The sequence below is a fragment of the Taudactylus pleione genome, unplaced genomic scaffold (assembly GCF_031769625.1).
Source record: "Taudactylus pleione unplaced genomic scaffold, aTauple2 ptg000609l, whole genome shotgun sequence".
Lineage (NCBI taxonomy): Eukaryota > Metazoa > Chordata > Amphibia > Anura > Myobatrachidae > Taudactylus > Taudactylus pleione.
In genome coordinates, this window is record NW_028285011.1 from 14,336,183 (window position 1) to 14,355,307 (window position 19,125).

At 42.3% G+C, this 19,125-nt stretch overlaps 1 protein-coding gene across 1 annotated transcript; it reads right to left on the bottom strand.

The window, feature by feature from the left end:
* Positions 1-7,976: 7,976 nt before the first annotated feature.
* On the bottom strand, positions 7,977-18,902 carry XK (X-linked Kx blood group antigen, Kell and VPS13A binding protein). The gene is made up of 3 exons (XM_088454073.1): positions 18,644-18,902; positions 9,491-9,753; positions 7,977-8,806 (listed from the first exon to the last, which is right to left on the bottom strand). The coding sequence occupies exons 1-3, from the start codon at positions 18,886-18,888 to the stop codon at positions 7,977-7,979; spliced, it is 1,338 nt and encodes a 445-aa protein (XP_088310199.1). The 5' UTR covers positions 18,889-18,902.
* Between the last annotated feature and the right edge of the window lie 223 nt (positions 18,903-19,125).

Here is a 19,125-nt window from a genome sequence, read left to right on the forward strand (position 1 = left end):
GTTCCCGAATGGGGTAGGTAAGTATCCTAACCCTCCCATGTCCCCCCCCTAACCTTCCTTTATTTGTGCCTAACCCTAACCTCCCCCCTCAGTGCCTAACCTCCCCCCAGGGGTGCCCAAACCTAACACCCATTCCCTGCACCCTAAACCTAACCCTCCCAGGGGGGTTCCTAACCCTACCTCCCCCCGGTGGTGCCTAACCCTAAACAACCTCCCCCCTAGGGGTGCCTAACCCCAATATCCCCCCCCAAACCTAACGCTGACCCCACAGGCCTCCCTAATTCTAACCCTCTCCCCCGTGGCTAATGCTAAGGGCGCCCCGGACTTACCTTCGTTTGGGCTGGCATCCTCAGCGGGACAGCATCGGGATTAACATAGGCATCGGTATTTCGATGCCTATGTTACATCTCTTGCTGGGATTCCGCTATTGGCATTGAGACCAGCGGCCACATCACTAAACCCCCTCTCCATCCAGGAGCGGCTCTAGGTACGGGCAAGCCGGGCATTCGCCCAGAGCGCCACTATAACTGGCAGGCGCAAGAAACGCCCATCCTCCCTTCTGGGGCTATTGAGAATATGTAAGCTCAGGGGGAGGGAGCGGAGGAGGGAAGGGGCGGTAACACAGAACGAAGCTGGGCGCAGCAAAGCCTAGTGCTGGCCCTGTCTCTATCTCCTCTTCCTTCTTCCCCCATCTATCCTTCTGTCTCTTTCCCTCTCTTTTCTCTGACTTTCCCCCTGTCATCCCCCTTTTTTTCTCACTATCATAAACCCTTTTTTCTTCTCTTAGTCTCTCCCCGTCTTTTCTGTTTCCACTTTTCACACATCTGCCTCCACTCCTGCATGTCATTCTTCAGTTATTAGTCTCTGCATACCTGGGTGCCACTGCTCCCCGCTCTCAAGATACAGGACACTGGGAACGGACTTACACTCTCAGCTGCTTGGATGTCAATAGAACCAGCAGTAGGAACCGGGAGAAAGGCAGCTGTCCTGTACACAGACAGCAGCTTCAGGTCACATGTAGCCAGTCCGGGTAGAGGCTCCATCCTCCTCACTCGGTCACTGTATCATATGGCATGCAGTCCCGTCCCCTCCTTCCCTACTGACTGTGTGGTCAGTGTGACACCCTGCGCAGGCTTTCAAGCAGCAGCAGCCCGGCCCCAACACTCCTGGGATGTAGCGAGCCGATCGGCGGATCACTGATGGGCTGCACTGCAAGGCTCCAGAGCGTGGCTGTGTGGCCGGTCACCCTGCATGCAGGCTGTCTGTCTGCTTACCTGATCGGCGCTCAAGCCACGCTTCCGCCGTGAGCCTCAACTATACAATCTTTAAAAAAATTCAGTGCTCGAAGTGGCGGTATGTCATACCGTTGTATACCGCCACACTTCGAGCACTGGTCTATCCCCCAGTATCTGCTGTGGGTTCCTCCACACAGACTTCAGTCGTTCTCATGCCTGGCTTTGAAGCAGTATGAACTGCTGATAATAAATACCTGGGAGAGGCATGGCCAGCCGTGGTGTCCTGCTCACTCAGGACACCTGTGTAACTCTAAAGATTATCCGCGGCCTGGCTTGATGATGTGATGTCACCCACGGTGCTGCATTCTGGAACCCAGCAAACCTCTCCTCAAAGCCACCAGCATGTTGCTGCCCTCTGGTGGCCCCACAAGGAAACCCCCGGGGACTGAAAGCTGCATGGTGTTGTGGAAGCCCAGTGAGGTGTGAGACAAGCCAACTCTACAGTGCATGTGAGTAATAACAAGCCCGGCCAATCTGCTCAAAAGCAGTGTACCGGGAAGCAGTACATAATGGCAATAAGATTTTAACACTTTCTGTAACAAGTCTAACCTTCTCTTTGCCAGCAGCCCCCTCAGATGTGTGTCTGGCATAGAGAGAAACCCAGGGACTATGTAGTTTGGTGACTCTCTCTGGGGCCATCTTTAGAGTGGGATACAGCGTTCACACAGACCTCTAATCTATATAACTCCCACACTGTTAATGCTTGTTGCCTGTCACCAGAAACTAAGCACCCAAACAAAAACATCAAAATAAAGAAATAAACCCAACTAAAAGCTAGGACCTAGCCAGTGCCTTACTCCAAGGCACTAAAAACAAGACTGAGCTTACGGTGGAAGGGGAAGGGTTATATAGGGAGTGGAGCCAGTTTTCAACTACCTAGTGTCCAACTCCACCCTTCACTATGCATAACCCAGATGTAAGGTATCCCCCAGATGGATAAAAAAGGAAGCTTTCATCACACAATAACCTCAGCAGCATTCTAGGGCATGTTGTAGTAACCTTCATACTGGTGATAGGTAGCAAGTGATGATATGCCAATATACAGTAGCTGCCTGGAGTAACTGGACACAATATTAGACTAGAGGCAATGTAAATATTTCTGTAGTCAGCTACTGCTTCATGATAATTACATGTAAACATTTTGTATAGACAGCAAAAACAACAGTGACACATGTGATTCTAAAATGATCCCAGTCCTGCTGCTGAGCACCGATGCCTGAATACTACTTAGACTGGTCACCTGATCGTCAGTGAAGTCTATCACAGCTCAAGGCATGTCCCGCTCAATTTGAGGCATGCCTCCATTAGCTCTTTTTCTCTGTGCTTTATTGGCTGCTACGTGGCCCAGCCCCCAGCTCCAAGCAGAGTCTGAGCTATCAAAGGTGAGGCTGAGCTCTTACTGCCTCATCTCTCGTCTCTCCCTGTATTTCAAGGGAGTGCTGCAATTTTGGTGAGTTTTGCCTATAAAAACGATCAGAATAATACAAAGAAGATATTTATAAGTTATAAATATCTTATTTGTATTATTCTAATCATTTTTATAGTCAAAACTTTGCAGTCTGACTGGGAGTATAACAGGGAAGGCTCTGCCTCCCCTGGCTGCACGTCCCTGGTAGTGTAATATGCCTGGCGTGAATGAGCCTCCAGGTTCCGTGTAACATGCTGAAAGAGAAAGGAGACTTTGCTAATTAATTTGATATGTGACATTTGTATATCTGGGTGCGACTGAGACTGTAAACAGTACTTGGGGTAGAAAAAAGCTGTGGCTTCTGCATCATAGCACTTTGTATGCTGATTGAGAAACTAAGCCGCACACAGATATACAAGTGTCACATAATCAGCTCTAATCAGGCCCTGAATCTCCTACTTATACATATAATCCCAGCCCCAAAGAATATTTAGGAATGTTGATCGGAAACTTACTTAAACTACCTTCTTAAGCATCTAAGTCACCAGTTATATTACAATAGATATCATAAAATTGTTGATCGGTGTCACCATAATGAGAAAAGAATGTTACAAGAAAGAAGTGGATTGTAAACCATTTATATAAATCATCTCCTTGGACAAGTTTTGTATCTAACATCATAGTTATTTTAGGCAGACAATGTGTATATTGCTCACTCCACATTTGCTTACTTGTTTCTGTTATAAACATAACACATTTTTCATTTGGAAATTGATTTATTTGATACATGTGGTTAAGGTTATACAGAGTTTTATATCATTTCCTGTAATGATAAAAAGATACATTTTGGATTCATTGTTTGTGATCACTGTCTGAACATGTAAAAGCATTTCTTATTATTACTCTATTTACCACTTACCATCTGTATTTCTATTTCTTGACATCTTCAAAGTAAAACCCTCTATCACTTTTAAATAGTAAAAGTAGCAGATTAAATTTTTTCGCAAGCTCCTGAATGGTAAACTAAGTATAGCATATAAATAGGCTGCTTTTTATAGGTGATGACTGGCCTGACTCAGTAGACACATCACAGTTAATAGGCAAAGGAATTAATGGATGAGATTAGCATTGGGCCTGATTCAGAGATGACAGCGAAAACACAGGCGTGTGGCGACTGTTTTCAAGGTATTTCACTGCCTGCAACTGTGGTCCTGTACGCAGGAAAAATGGCTCCAGCATTTTAGTTATAGCGGCTGTTCTGTGCGACCATAGGTTTACTCAGAAGTCCGATAATCAACTTATCTGTGACCGATGCCGCGCCTTTGTACGTTGTTGTTTGGATTTTCGAAGCCACAGCTGGACATCTCAGTACACATCCCATCAGCTGTGACATTTGCATATTTTCGCAAATCCACTGTGTACAAATGCGCAACAGTAGTGGCATTAGCATTCGTCTCTTAATCAGGCCCATTGTCCAAATAGTTTCACTCAGTGTAGCATCCTAATTATGTGTACTGTACTAAACAATGTTGATCATATGACCTAAGTAGCATATGTTTATAAAGTCTTAGGGGCCTATGTATAAAGGCTTGATGAGAGATAAAATTGTGAGCGAAAAAAGTATTAACCAATCAGCTCCTATCATTTTTTCAAACACAGCCTATAAAATGTAAGTTAGAAGATGATTGGTTAGTGCTTTATCTCTCACAATTTTATCTCTCTCCAGTCATTGATACATAGGCCCCTTATTCTATAATGCCCTTTAACTCCTTTGCTGAAGCGGAACTCAACATCCATATGTACAGTATATTGAAACAGATGACGAGTTTAACTGTTGTCTGTTGTCCAATGCTGATATTTTCTTTTTTTTTTAAATACCCTTCCCCGCTGGACCTGCAATGACCAAGGTCTGGACCAGAAGTGCCATTGGCATTCATGATCTTTTTGTTGAAAAAAAAAAAGTTGGAAAGTGGTGGGATAGAGATATCAAGTCCCTATTTCCCCACCAAAATTCCAGGTATAAAGATGGGGAAGCCCTCATTTGAACGAGTGGGGTATCCTATTTCATACTAGGTCTGATGACCAGGCATTAACCTCTACACTACAAAAAAATTATTTGTGATGTCCAGGACTGGGGAAGATATCCCCCCCCCCCCAAATCTGGCTTCCAAAACTTCAGGGGAACCCTCATTTAAAAGATGATTTGTTTGATGATCAGCTGCGATTACCCAAAATGTTATTCAATGCTACGGAAAACATGTCTTCCAAATATGGGCGGAAGAGCACTATGTGCATCCTACACCCATAATTGCACTTGTACACGTGGAGGCACCCACATTTGAAACATATGTATCTAAATTATCTATATGTATAGATGGAATAAAACATTTTTAGTAAATATGAGTAAATACAGCAGTAACATGTACTATGCTCCTACTTTACAACATACTTGCCAACTCTCCCTGATTGTCAGGGAGACTCCCTGAAATAGTAGCAATCTCCCTGTCTCCCTGAAGAGTCTAGCAATCTCCCTGATTGTATCTTACCCCCCATTGTGTAGCTTTTATATACTTGGCAAAAAAAAATAAATCAGAGATATATACATTCAAATTGTATAATCAGTGCCGTTTCCCAGCATTGGTTATAAGGCACAATGATCCCTATGGATACATGCATTTTCATTTACGGTTTCTCTTGGACGCTTATATGTAACCCCTTGTTAAACACGATACATTGGCAAGCCCTGAAAAGTATCAGTGGGTTTCCATCAACAAATAGATCTTACTAACTGCTTTGGGGCTCATTTACATTTGAATGTAAGTCCGTTTTATGACACGTCTCTCACATATAGCAGTACACGTCCACTTTACCGCCGCGCTCATAAATGGTGCTTTCGCAATCTCCATGAAATGCTTTTTCAAAAGTAGGCAAGTATGCTTTACAAACATAATGAAAACAATAGGGAATCCTTTCTGTCCTGTTACAAACATGTCCTGATCTGATAGAAGATACAACAGTTCCTAGTTTGTTGGGTTCTTTATGTGTAAGGTCATTCTTTTCAGTATGTCACTTCAGAGATTATCTTTCTTGTGTCTGCTTTGATACTATACTGCCTGCGGCACTCATTATTTACAGCAAGGATTCCTACTTATTTAAATCAGTGATATCCAGTATTTCGCATTGTGTGGTTAATGTTATGAGGTCCCTGCACATGAGCCAATAAGGTCCTTGTAAAGAAGTCATTACTGGGAATTACACAGTAGAACTACAAGCAGTGACCCAGGCTCTACACCCCAACCGCATGGCAGGTGTGGGAGAAGGGTGCGCAGTCACCATGTCTCCATTTACCATTTCGTCAGCTGAAGGTCGATATTGATGATATTGACATGGTTAAAATATCAACATCATTCATGTTGTCAAAATGTGGACATTGACAGAATGTCGACATAGGAAATGTTACATTGTCATTTAGTCTACATTTTCATAAGTTAGGATTGCTGGTAGGGTAAGGGTTAGCGATATAGACAAAATGACATGGTAACAGTACGTTGGCATTCTAACAATGTCTCAAATAACATCAGTGTCAACATGTTGAGATCCTCATGTTAACATTGTGAATGTCTAACATATATACCGAACCCGGGGGATTGTCTTTCTGTTAGTGTATAACTTAGATTGTAATAAATAAATTGCAATGTTTGAAAAATAAATAGCTACATTTGGCTTAAGGCGGAAGCAAAGTTAATACAGTAATTTTATATATATATATATATATATATATATATACATATGTTACCAAAATAAACAGATAAATACCAAAATATTTGCACTAAGGGCCGAATTTAATTAGAGACGAAAAGCCGAGGTCATCGAAAAGCGCATTGATTTCGCCGTATTCGCCTGTTTGGATGCGATGTTTCGCCATGCGTGTCCCTGCTTACTGTATCTCCCTATTCAATTCCAAAACAGGAATGAATATAGTGGATAACGAAACTAGCGAAAAGGACAGCATATTTTGGAGAAATCAGTCTGTACCCCAAAAAAAGCCTCACTGACCCTGAGAATCAATATAGAAGAGTATTAAATGTCCTAATAAAAGTATTTAGTGATCTTAAAATGAGTCAAAGGGCTGTTATAGGCATTTTTTCATAAGTGTGAAAAAAATGATATAAAGCAATGTTTTCTGTGAAAAATAAGTACCGCAGTTAAATTCGGGGTACATGTAAATGGGTACTAGTATATTTTGGTGTCTTTAAAGTGAAGATTTTTAAAAACACCTGGCACAACCTTATAGCCCCCCAAAATACCAGACCCCCTACTTTAAACCAATTTTCCAACACTTTTTAATTTTTTTTTCTCATTTGTTTGGTCCAAAGGGTTCTGAATCAAGTTCCCACATTTGAACCCCAAAATAGAGATTTTGCACCTACATTTCGCCTGCCTGTGGGTGGAGTAACTTATTTGCCTCTTTTTGCCTATGGAGTTTTCGCGCAGGTGAAAACGTTTTGGAATTGAATAGGACGAAAAGCAGAAAACAGGCGAAAAGTGCAAATCGGTGAAAACTTTTCGCCGAACGCGGCTTTTCACCTCTAATTGAATTCAGCCCTGAGTTGGTAAAAACATTCTTATCAGGCAAGAGCTCCATGCTTTTGACCAGGTGTTAGTAGAAACATGTAGACATCTAGTGATATTCCTAAATTTGTTCCAGTCCCAAATTTAAAGTATGAATTTCTTCACCCAATGTATCATAATGTGTTACAGAAGCTATAATTTACCCTTTTTGTGTTTATATACTCATGATGTAATATTATAGTGCATCAAACATTCCCAACAAATGTGTGGACTGACAAATTGGACATAGATGTTCACCATGTGGAGTTCTCAGGGTTTCAGCATGGTTTGGTTTATGTCTATTTGTCACTAATAATACAAATACCTTTGGCATTCCAATATATAATATACAGTATAATGAGTCCACTACTATTGTGAATATTTACCAATTTATGTCTTATTTTTTAATATTTACCAATTTAGCCTTATTTTTGTTTTTGGGTACTAGCCATGTTCTTCATTCATGATGCAGATACAATATGACAAATCTGCTTCTTTACTGCAAAATATATCTCCTATATACCCATGTGAAACATCTCATGTTAGCTTGATTTTGGAGCCCTACAAAGTACTATACATGCATTAAAGCCCGCAGATCACATACAGTTCCTATACGTGGGAAAATACAGTGACAATACAGTCTTTCTCCAAGAAGTCCATTGTTATGCACTGGAAGATGCATCCAGATGTGTATTTCCATTTTGAGCATCCACAGCCTTACAACTTGTGTGCTCATGGATATCAGAACTATCTGATAGTTTGGCCCTAAATGTGTCCCTATTGCTTGGATCCTTTGAAGGTACACAGAAGTAACACAAGAACTTGAAGCACGATAGCAGCCCTTGTGAGATGCTTGAGGAAAACAGTTTCTTGCAAGGATGGCAGAACTGATAGAAGATGAGCATGAACAGAACCGCCATACAGTACACAATCAGCAGCTGCAGCACTAGTAATGGGGCACATACATACATGTACACATCTGTTCTGTACATATACCACAGCAGCAACAGGACAGCATTTTCTATAAATCTTACCATATAGTACACAGCCATACGGTACCAGTTTTGGGACTTGTTAATTAAGTCTGAGTCATTGAGCTTGAGTTGTACAGCAGACCAACAGAATATGTTGATGCCGGCATATAGAAAGGTGAGGAAGCAGAGCACCATGGTAGTGCCAACCCTCGTCAATGCCTTCTCTATGTTTTCAGGAAAGGGTGACTTACTCTGCCAGAAGAGAATCCAAGGGTAAAAGAAAAACACAATGAAGTTCAATAGCACCACTGGCAGAGTCCATATTTGAAGGACGGAGCTGAAAAGGACCAGTACCATAACTCTGGTGGCAATCTCAAAGCTCCGCCATAAGAATATGCAGATATAGGCAGCTGGTCTAACGCTTATATCATAGTCATCATACTTGATTTTAATGGCCAGGATGTTGCACCGTAATGCCCCATACACAATGGACAGCAAGGAAATGCTCATAAAGATGCCTGAAATTAAAAGATCATTTTAAAGCTTTAATTACATATATATTAAACAGCACATTCTCATTATAGGGATTTTAAGAAACCACTTTCTTCTGGAAGTTAATAAGTGAGGCCAGACTTGGACTAATATGCAGCCCTGGCATACAAAGCAGAACAGCCCAGATAGGAGTATACTATGTGCACAAACCCAAATGTATTGTTTGCTGAACCTAAACCTAAAAGTGTCAATTTATTGGTGCCATGTGCAACACTGCATACGGTTTGGGCAGCAGCCACTGTACTTGTTGTGCAGTGTCTACACTACATGCCTGTGTCGGCGTTCTGACGGGCATCGGGATTCGGGTGTCAGTATCCTGATGTCCAGCATCCCGTCCGCCGGCATCTTGCCTGGATCCCCAAATTTAGCATAGTGGTCATACTGTTTAGCAAGCAATCCTGGTAATAACTCGCAGCCGGATTAGCATGCATGCCAGAGCCAAGGAGCTCCCTAGATAAGGATAATTCCTTTCATGTTATAGGCAGTCAAGTAACTTTACGTAAGAACTGTGGACTTATCATAATGTACAAAATATCATCCATTTTTATCTATGTAAGTACTATTAACATATAGGGAATGTCTGAAATAAGCTCAAGGAAAATCTTCACTATTGCTACGAGCTGTCCTGTTACCAGCAAGAGTTTACTTACACAAGGATATTGGCACATTTTGCTGCAATACTGATATATATAGCTGAAGGGTCAGCTGAGGTGCTGATCCAAGGAAAGCTTGGATGACAGAGGCCCGGCTGAATGCAGATCTGTGTATAAAGAGTTTTCTTTCCACTTGTCCCACTTCCTTTTCAACTTCATCACTACAACCTCCTTTGGGCAACTGTCTCTTTCTGGTGATGCTGACATACGGTTCTTCCACTTTGCCAGCATTGAAGTAGATGAAAAATACCTCAATACACCTGCACAAAAAAGGAAAAAAACAATTTTATTTGTTTTATTGAGACAAATCTATTCTCCATCCAAGTCACTAACTCACTTGTTGAATAACTTATCTGCTGGAGCACTTATAATAAGCATGCCTATATTTGTAATCTTTTTTTACTAATTATTTACATATACTTTACAAGTTTAAAATGCATACAAGTATCGATATTCTGAGTACAACTACTAAGCATCTTGGCTTTATATTAGCCCAGTACCTTGTAGTGGAAAGAGCAGCACAGTAGCCATATTAAACAATATATTAAACAATACTTGGTGATTCCTATACCACAGTCTGACACTTGTCAGCATATTATTTTGTATTGAATTTCCACACACTGCATAGCCAGGACTGTTTTGTAGCATGTGGCTGGGACAAGCTGTACAGTTACTAGGTTGCACAACACGCTCCATCTGTATAAATATTACTTGCAATAAAATGTTGTGATTAGTAACTAATTACTTGAACTATATAATATTAAGATATCATTAATTATTATTAATGAAATCTCACAATAGATTTACAAAGAAAGATATAACATGAATGTGTAATAAGTGGCATGTTAACCCATAGGTTTCAATCTACATTTTAATAGCTCCTAGTCTAGTGAATTGTTATATACAGTGCCTGACCTTAAACATTTGAATATAATTTTCTCCTCACATCAGTGTGATTGTGGTATTCTCATGGGTAATTTGCTGATCACTAACATAAAGATATACTGCATAACTTACATTAGCTCTCAGTTACTTGATCAGGGCCGAAACTAGGATCTTTGTCACCCGAGGCAAAGCAGTATTTGGTGTGTCCCCCCCCCCCTATCTCTGACACGCAGCCCCATTTTTGGGGTGGGTCTGCGAGTAATGTCCTTGTTCTTGCCATGCTGTGGGCTTGGCCAGAGCTCTAAGAGCTGTGGGGCAGCCCCATTGTCTCCTGTCTCAACGCGGATGAAGAGCACATGCGCGACAGTGCCCAAACAACCTCCCTCCGGACTGCAGGACACTGTGGCCTGCAGGTGGTATAGCGGTACAATCTCCAAAAAGTGGGACTGTCCCGCTGAAATGGGGACAGTTGGGAGGTATGCAAAATATAATATATATATATATATATATAATATATAAAAAAGTCCTTTATAGAAAAATATCAGCAATGAAGAAACACTATTGCTGACAATTTTAACAAAGAATATGTTTTCTATTCTACAAACTGGTGAGCGCAGCCCGATATTTATATATATATATATCTATATATACTGTATATATATATATATATATATATATATACTGTATATATATATATATATATATATATATACACACATATATAAATATGTGTATATATCTATATGTATATATACTGTACACACACATATATACACACACACATATATATATATATATATATATATACACATTCAGAAATAAAATGCTTTAATTTACTATTTGCAGGAGCAGGCAGGGCTGGGCTGTGATGCGATGTGCAGTGCTGGGCTGGCAGGCAGGGGCCAGGGAGGCTCTTATCCACTGGTCTTTATGCCTGGGACTTCAGACTCCTGATGGTGCCGTGGAAACAGCAGGAAGTGCGGAGTCGTACCGACTTAGAGAAGGGAAGTGTATAGATCCCCTTCAATTTCTGTACCCTGACGTCATCAGCCAGTGTCCAACGTCATTCCCTACCATCCAAGTGCACATATAGGGGTAACATAACCTTGTGGCGAGCGCAGGGAGCCACCGAGCCCGAAGCGTGGTGAACAAAGCCAGCCCGCGAGGGGCCAACTTACTTTTTTTGGTGGACTGTGTGGGCAGGAAACTGCACTTCCGCCCTCAGTCCTCGTCACTTCCAGGTACGGCTACTGAAAGGGAAATAAACCTTTCCCATAGAGAAGAGGCACTCGGGTGTGATGAGCGGAGGGAAGGGGAGGGACTTCCTCTGGCTCTCCTCCGACCCAACTGCCTCCTATCTTCTCCCGTGGCAGCCACCAGCATGCCTTGCTTGCCTGCTGTTGACACTGGCTGCCGGTCCCTTCATTGCAGCGGGCACCACCGCCGCTAGTTCCTCATGACCCTGGAGCGGCCCTGCAGCACCCACTCTGTCATCTGATGCACACGCACCCCTAGCCCCCCCCCCTAGTTACGGCTCTGACTTGATTCCTAATAAGTAAAACAAATGCCCTTCACTTTGCGCTATTGTTAAAGTGCATACAGCAATAAGGCTAAAATTACTTGCAATACAACTGATAACTCCTCTTTCTGTCAAATATACTGTACCAGGAAAAGAGGTGATCACTGCTTCTCCCTATTTAACCAGACATATTTTTTAATTATTATTATTATTATCCTTTATTTATATGGCGCTACAAGTGTTCCTCAGCACCTTACAAAGTACATAAACAAATAAGTGAACAAGAATCCAGTGACTTACAGTACAATACAGTGCAGGACAAAGACGTGGTTTATACACTTTTCTGCGTTAGCGATTAAACATTCAAAATGAGCAGCAGGGAGTCAGCAATCAAGTGTTAGGTGCCCTTGTGAGGAGTAAGGAGTGGAAGAAAGTATAAGGAGAAGTACATGAGGGAAGAGGGCCCTGCTCGTGAGAGCTTACATCCTAAAGGGGAGGGGCAGACAGACAGGAGTGACACAGATGGGGTAGACAGGGAGTAAAGAGCATGTAGTGGGTTAGGATGAGAGCTGGAAGGCCATATTTAACCAGACCCTGTAGAGTAAACACAGATTTCTCTTGCAAGCGCCCATTTTCGGATTGTATCGCAGCCTGCTATAGGGCGGACAAAGTTGGATAAATTTATAGAACTGCAAAAATCTAAGTTTTTCACAGTTGGGGTCAGAAACATCCTGAGATGTCATTATGAATACCTAACCGCTGTCTCCAAGTAATTGTTCTGCACCTGCGCAAACTTACGGGATGCAGTGATACAGAATGTAAAGTAACACAGCAATAGAGAGAATAATATTACATAAAGTCCTTGTCAGCTTAGCAATGTGGTTTCCCATGGGTCATTCCCTTTTGTATTTCTTCCACTACAAATAAAACACATTGGGGGAGATTTATCAAAGCTTGGAGATAGATAGAGGAGTACATGTACTAAGCCTTGGGGGCCTATACATCATCACTAAAATGTCCCAGGCAATTCATTATCAGGGGTCCAATAGGACCGCCTAATATTCAGCCATCTCTGAAAACTTACAATATTTGGAGTTTGCTTGTGAGAACAAATGCCATCTTCAGATGGAGCTTGTTCTCGGAGCCCCGTTCCTTCATATGGGGAAAAGGTCCGGGGTTGCGTAGAGGGATCCCCGCAGCCTACTCACTGTTTCCCCAGTGGCTTTACACATACATGATCTCACACATGCACAGAAGCCGGCAATGGGGGAGGTAAGTAATGCTGCTACTGAAGTAGCAGTGCTACTATAAGGGGGTAGGGGCGGCTGCTTTTCAGAGCAATGCTGAATTGCTATGGTGATAAGTATCCCCCACTGCGAGTTGGAAACGTAATCATCAGGGGCCATTCAGCCCCCGATGATCAATAGGCCCCTTGGAGAAAGATAAAGTGGAGGAAGATAACGTACCAACCACTCAGCTCCTGTCATTTTTCAAACACAGTATGTAAAGTGACAGGATCTCATTGGTTGGTACTTTATCTCTCTCCAAGCCTTAGGGCCTGATTCAGAGCCGGACGCTCTTTCAGAGCGCTCGCTCTGAATCAGGGCGGCTTTTTTTTTTTTTTGAGAGCCAGCCTCCTGGCCGCTTGCTAAGCTGTGGGTGACCACCCACAGCTTTTGCGAGTGGCCAGGTGATGGTCGCGACCATCGTGACCATCGGGCTTGCGACAAGACCCTTGTGGTAGGGTCTCGTCCATCGCAAGCCCCAGTGAGCTTCCAGCTCTATTACAGTGAGCTTCCGGCTCACTACTGCGGCCGCCCCCAAACGGCAGGCATTCCTTCGGGAACGCCTCCGTTTGGCCAGCAACCCCCCCTGCCCGCCTCCAAAATGGGTTGAGCTGTCAATCACAATCGACAGCCGCCCCGTTTTGGTGCGAGACCCGTAGCGACGGAGCGCCTGTCGCTGGCCCGGTCTCGAGCAAGCCGTAGCCGGCTTCGGCGTGCGCATGCGCAGTGGGGGACCATCGCTTGCGAGTGCTGTGCGCTTGCGAGCGGGTCTGAATCAGGCCCTTAGTACATAGTACACACGAATCAGCTCCTAACTGTCTCCTAAGTGCCTGATTCAGATATGGATGCAGTTCACAGAGTAGATGCATCTGTGGACAATGCTGCTGTATGGAAATGTGTAAAAGCAGCAAAAGGCATTTGTAGTAGAAAGACACACACTGCAGGCTTTTGTGATCCGTGGCTGCATATGAAGATGCAGCATCAGATCATCTGCGTAACCATCGGTCATCTGAGTAACCCTCAGGTTACTGTGGAAGCCTGGTGTTTTCACACTGCCGGGGCCAGTGAAGCTGCGTCAAGGACGCAGCCACTGGCCTAGGCACGCACAGAAAACAGGCCACCTGTTCCCTGCCCCCAAATTGGCACACCGGCTTAGGAGGCACTGCGATCATTGTCGCAGACACAGATCTGAACATATGCAGTACAGATCTCCAAACATCGGAGTTGTACATAACCCATCAGGTTTGCATACAGCTCTGAATCAGGCCCACAGCCTGTAAAATGAGTTAGAAGCCGATTGATTGGTACTTTATCCCTCTTCACGCTTTGATAAATCTCCCTCATTGACGTTTATTTATTTTTCTTTCGGAAACCTCACAATTCACAAGTTAAAAGGGAAGTGAGGTGGCATACTGGGTGCTGATTGCCTAGCAACGGTGAGATTTTCTATGAATATACTGTATATATCCCATTGAGAGTTGGACAAGGACAAAATAAACTGAATATGAAGGTGAAAAGAAAGTGACAGTATATGAAATATGTGTTTAATTAGCTCTTATTTAACTAGCAGACTGACAGACACTGGCATTCCCTGCATGACCCAAAGTATACGTGCATACCTAAAAATGTCTACTATACTATAGCTATACAATTATAAACAATCTACATAAAAGTGTCATTTAGTGATCATTACATCTATCATGCATAAGTGTCGTATTCATAACACGAGCTAGAATATCACGCTAGTAATGTAAAAGGTGTATTCTTACCCTCGATCTAGTTAATACATGGAAAGTGCATATGACTTGTTTTTTCATGTATTGACCTGAATTTAATACAGTTGAAGAAATGGTAAGCTGCAGCTGAGCAGATGTAAAATTAAACATACTAACTTCTGTGAAATCCATTGCAGAGTGCCTGCACATCAAAGACAAAGTGGCAATGGCACCATAGCATTCAATGTTTCCAAAGTGAAAGGGAAGTGTGATAGAAAAGTGCATGTACGAACGAAATCCTTAACATAGCTATTTTATGTTATCACTAGTCACTATGTTGTGTGTGTCCCATAATAAAATTATTTTTTTCTCCTATTGGGCTCTATTCAACAACAGTGACGATGTTGCCCCGAATATTATCGGGCAACATCGTCACAATTTGTTTTTAGCAATTATTACATTTTATGGATGCTATTCATAAATTTTTTATGCAGGGACATCGGTTACGGTAACACGCTGTACCTGCGATGTTGCAGCATTGTTTTCATTATTCTGATTTCAAAACCTCCTGATTCTTCTTCTGCGCATGCTCAGTCATACGCTTGCGAATAGTCTCTGTCCCTGCTTTGTGGTAACCGCCGAGGGTAAGTACATCTCCAACCTGTCAAAACTGTCTAAATTGATTGAAATGTGTACACAGGCTTTATATTAGTCTGTATACATTTATATTTATGTGCTTTTTATATTTAAAATGTATATATACATCTTAAATATAAAAGCATATAAATCTAAATGTATACAGAGCAGACTAATATAAAGCCTGTGTACACATTTCAAACAGTTTAGACAGTTTTGACTGGCTGGAGATGTACTTACCCTCGGCGGTTACCGCAAAGCAGGGACAGAGACTTGGGAGGTGTTTCAAGATCCTTCAGGGACTTATGGGAAAATTTCCCTCTGTACCTGCAGTTTTCGGGATAATTAAGGACTTTCTTCATATAACACCATTCTGAGATGGCATTATATAAAGTAAAGATTTTTCAAGTCATTTAATGCTTTTTGCTTTGCTAAATAGAAAAAAGCGTTAAAGTACTGTAGAGAGCAATGGCTGATCCCTAAAGTGTGGTACTCTGCGATATGGGAATTAATGGAGAAGATAATTGCATGATCTTCTCCATTAACCCATTGCTGAAAAGTGGAAATACCAAAATAATTTGGAAATGAATCATCATTGCAAAAAATCATTGCTGAATAGACCTCATTGACACAATGGGCCTGATTCAGCAAGGATCGCGATTCTGCTAATACACACGCACCGCAGTTGCTAATATCAATGGTAATATGCAAATAATTGCATTCGCATTGCGATCACAGCCTGACATAAGGACGCCCACTTACCCCTACTCACATCCGTATACTTTAGCAACATAGCAAAATAATCAGTAACATCAGACCCATACGCACAGAAAAGGCAGGTCAGACCTCACTCAGGAATTGCTTACTTCAGCGCACACTATGAGGCCTCAGGCTTCATATGGAATCGCAGTGGCTAATTTATGCACGCCCCTGCAACGTCATTGAAACACACTGGCACGCCTGCATTTGCCCGACGACCCCCCCATTACCACCCACAAATGGCACTTCCTGTCAATAACTCTGTGATAGGTCTGCATCGCCACTGCGATCGCAGTTCTGATCACAGGGGCTGATTCACGCACGCGCACTGCGTTGCATAAGCATGCGCAGTGCAAAACAATCAGCTGACTGCGTGCATATTAGCAACTGCAATCCTTGCTGAATCAGGCCCTTTGTTCTGTAAGACATTATTTATTCCTCATTCAGTTGAATAAAAATATAAAAACACTCTTTTGTTCTTCTGATTCAATTTCTTTTATATTTTGTACCCAAGATCTGCATCCCTGCATGCCTACTATTGAAACATCATATCAGGGAGATAGTGCCTAAGCCATTCTGCCCCATAAATATAGCAGAAAACGCTATTTCTGTGTCCCAGCATCTGACTCTTGATACATTTCCAGTATAAAGCATTCCAAATCGCTGTGATATGCTTTATTTCATGCCTTTTAAGTGGAGTTACTTAAACATGTCTAATATACTCAATATTTGCTCCAATTCTTAGTTACAGGATTTGTCACCTGTACCCTACTCTGTGGAATTATTTCCCTTGTACAATATATTCACCTTCAACCTTGCTCTGAAACTACTCTTATCCAAGCTTATCCAACTATTGAATGACCTTTTTAAAATTCCCAAAATGTTCTACCGACTTCTCACCCCTCTAACAGTTCATGTGAATTTTACACTGAAACAACCTACATATTGGATATTGCCATGCCAATGGTTTTTAATGCCTACACTTGTTTTGTCAACTATTTTGTTTCCATTTGTAAAGCACTGCAAAATATGCTGGTTCTATTTCAATCAAATATATTAATAATATCACTACTACTACTACTAATAGTAATGTTCACTGAGTTAGTATATAACCAACAGTAGGTGAATTATAAGTCTAGGGCAGTGGTTCCCAAACTGTGCGTCGTAGCACCCTGGGGTGCCTCGGGACACTTGCAGGGGTGCCTCAGGTTGTTGGTCCAGCACCAAATCAAATTATTTATTGTCAATGCACTGTAAATATGTGGACAAACAGAAGCACAAACCTGGCCACCACCACATAACTGACCCTAAGGATGACAGGTCAGCACAATTTACTTCACTTACTACATTACTACAGTTTTTTCTGAATTTCTCAATAACAACATTTTGGCTTAGGGGTGCAGTGAAAACAATGCTGACACTCTAGGGCGCCATGATTTAAATAAGTGTGGGAACCTCTGGTCTAGGGTGTATTAGTAGAAAAAATGGTGGTGTTCCCAGAGGCAAAAAGTATCAAGAACAACATTTCTTTGGAAATTATGATATTGCTTAAAATAACTTTTATTAAAGCAACTTTTATTAATGCTTATTTAAAATAGAACATGGAGTACTAAACAAATAGCATAGAATAGATAATAAGAATGCAGAGTAAAATGACTGAATTTCAAATTGCAAGGCAAAATACCTTTAATAAGGAAACTGGTTAAGAATGTTACACATTTCAATGAAACAGGTCCACACCATTTTATATTCTAGATATTAAAGTATAGGTATAATGTATGTAGCAATACATACAAGTACATACCCATTATTAGATCCCTTATTAGTACATTTCAGGATTAGCAACACATCAATGTGAGAGTTCAAAGTAGGAAATACATTAACCTGCCTTACAGCCTATGATTGTTTTATGTTTTTAGTTGAAAAAAGTCCATATGTGCTACAGATGTGTATAATGGTTACTTATTGTACCAAATAACCTGGTCTATTGTACATCCCAACCTCCTCATCACAATGAGCTCAGGCCATTTAAAGCAGTCAGTACACACACACACCATAATAGAAAATACTACCGTGAAACAAATGAAAACATTTGTTATATACTGTACCATTTGGAAATATTTTGATCACCACCCATGGTCTTCTAGTCTACATCCTATCTGTGATCTTTATGTTATAGTAACCACTACATAGATGGGGTGCAGGCTCATACTCTCTATAGGTAAGCATCTTTGTAGCTCCGTGTGTTACTATATTGGGAGGTGTAACATATCAGACATATGATGTACGTTCTGTCTGGTGGTAGAGGCCACCACCGGAGCCCCCCTGGCTGTACCATCCCCCTCCTCACCTGACTAAGGGTCCCAGCTGCAGTAGGTGGAGCAGCAGCACCAGCGGTCTGTCCCTGCTCAGGTCCCTGTGGATGAAGATGAGGCTGATCTGTACCAGCACACAGGGCAGGAGGCAGAAGAGAAGAGTCAGGGACTGCCAAATCTTGTCCCCGGCCGAGCTGTATGTGCTGCTTATGTACAGGGCGGTCACTGTCTCTGCTACAAAGAGGGAGACTGACACCAGGACCGAACCTGGGAATTTCATGCTGACTAATGACACTGCACCGGCTGGCCTGTATCACTGAGCTTCTGTATCACGGAGCTGCTGACAGGAGACACATGCTGCACTGCTAACCACCCATCCCTCCCTGCCGCCCTCCCCCACCATCCAGTGTCTCTGTCCCCTCACACTCATTAACACTGGCTTGCTGCAGTGATGCTGCTGGTGCTGGCTCTTATCACTGTGACAAGTGGGAGAGCAGGAGATGGTGGAGAATACCCA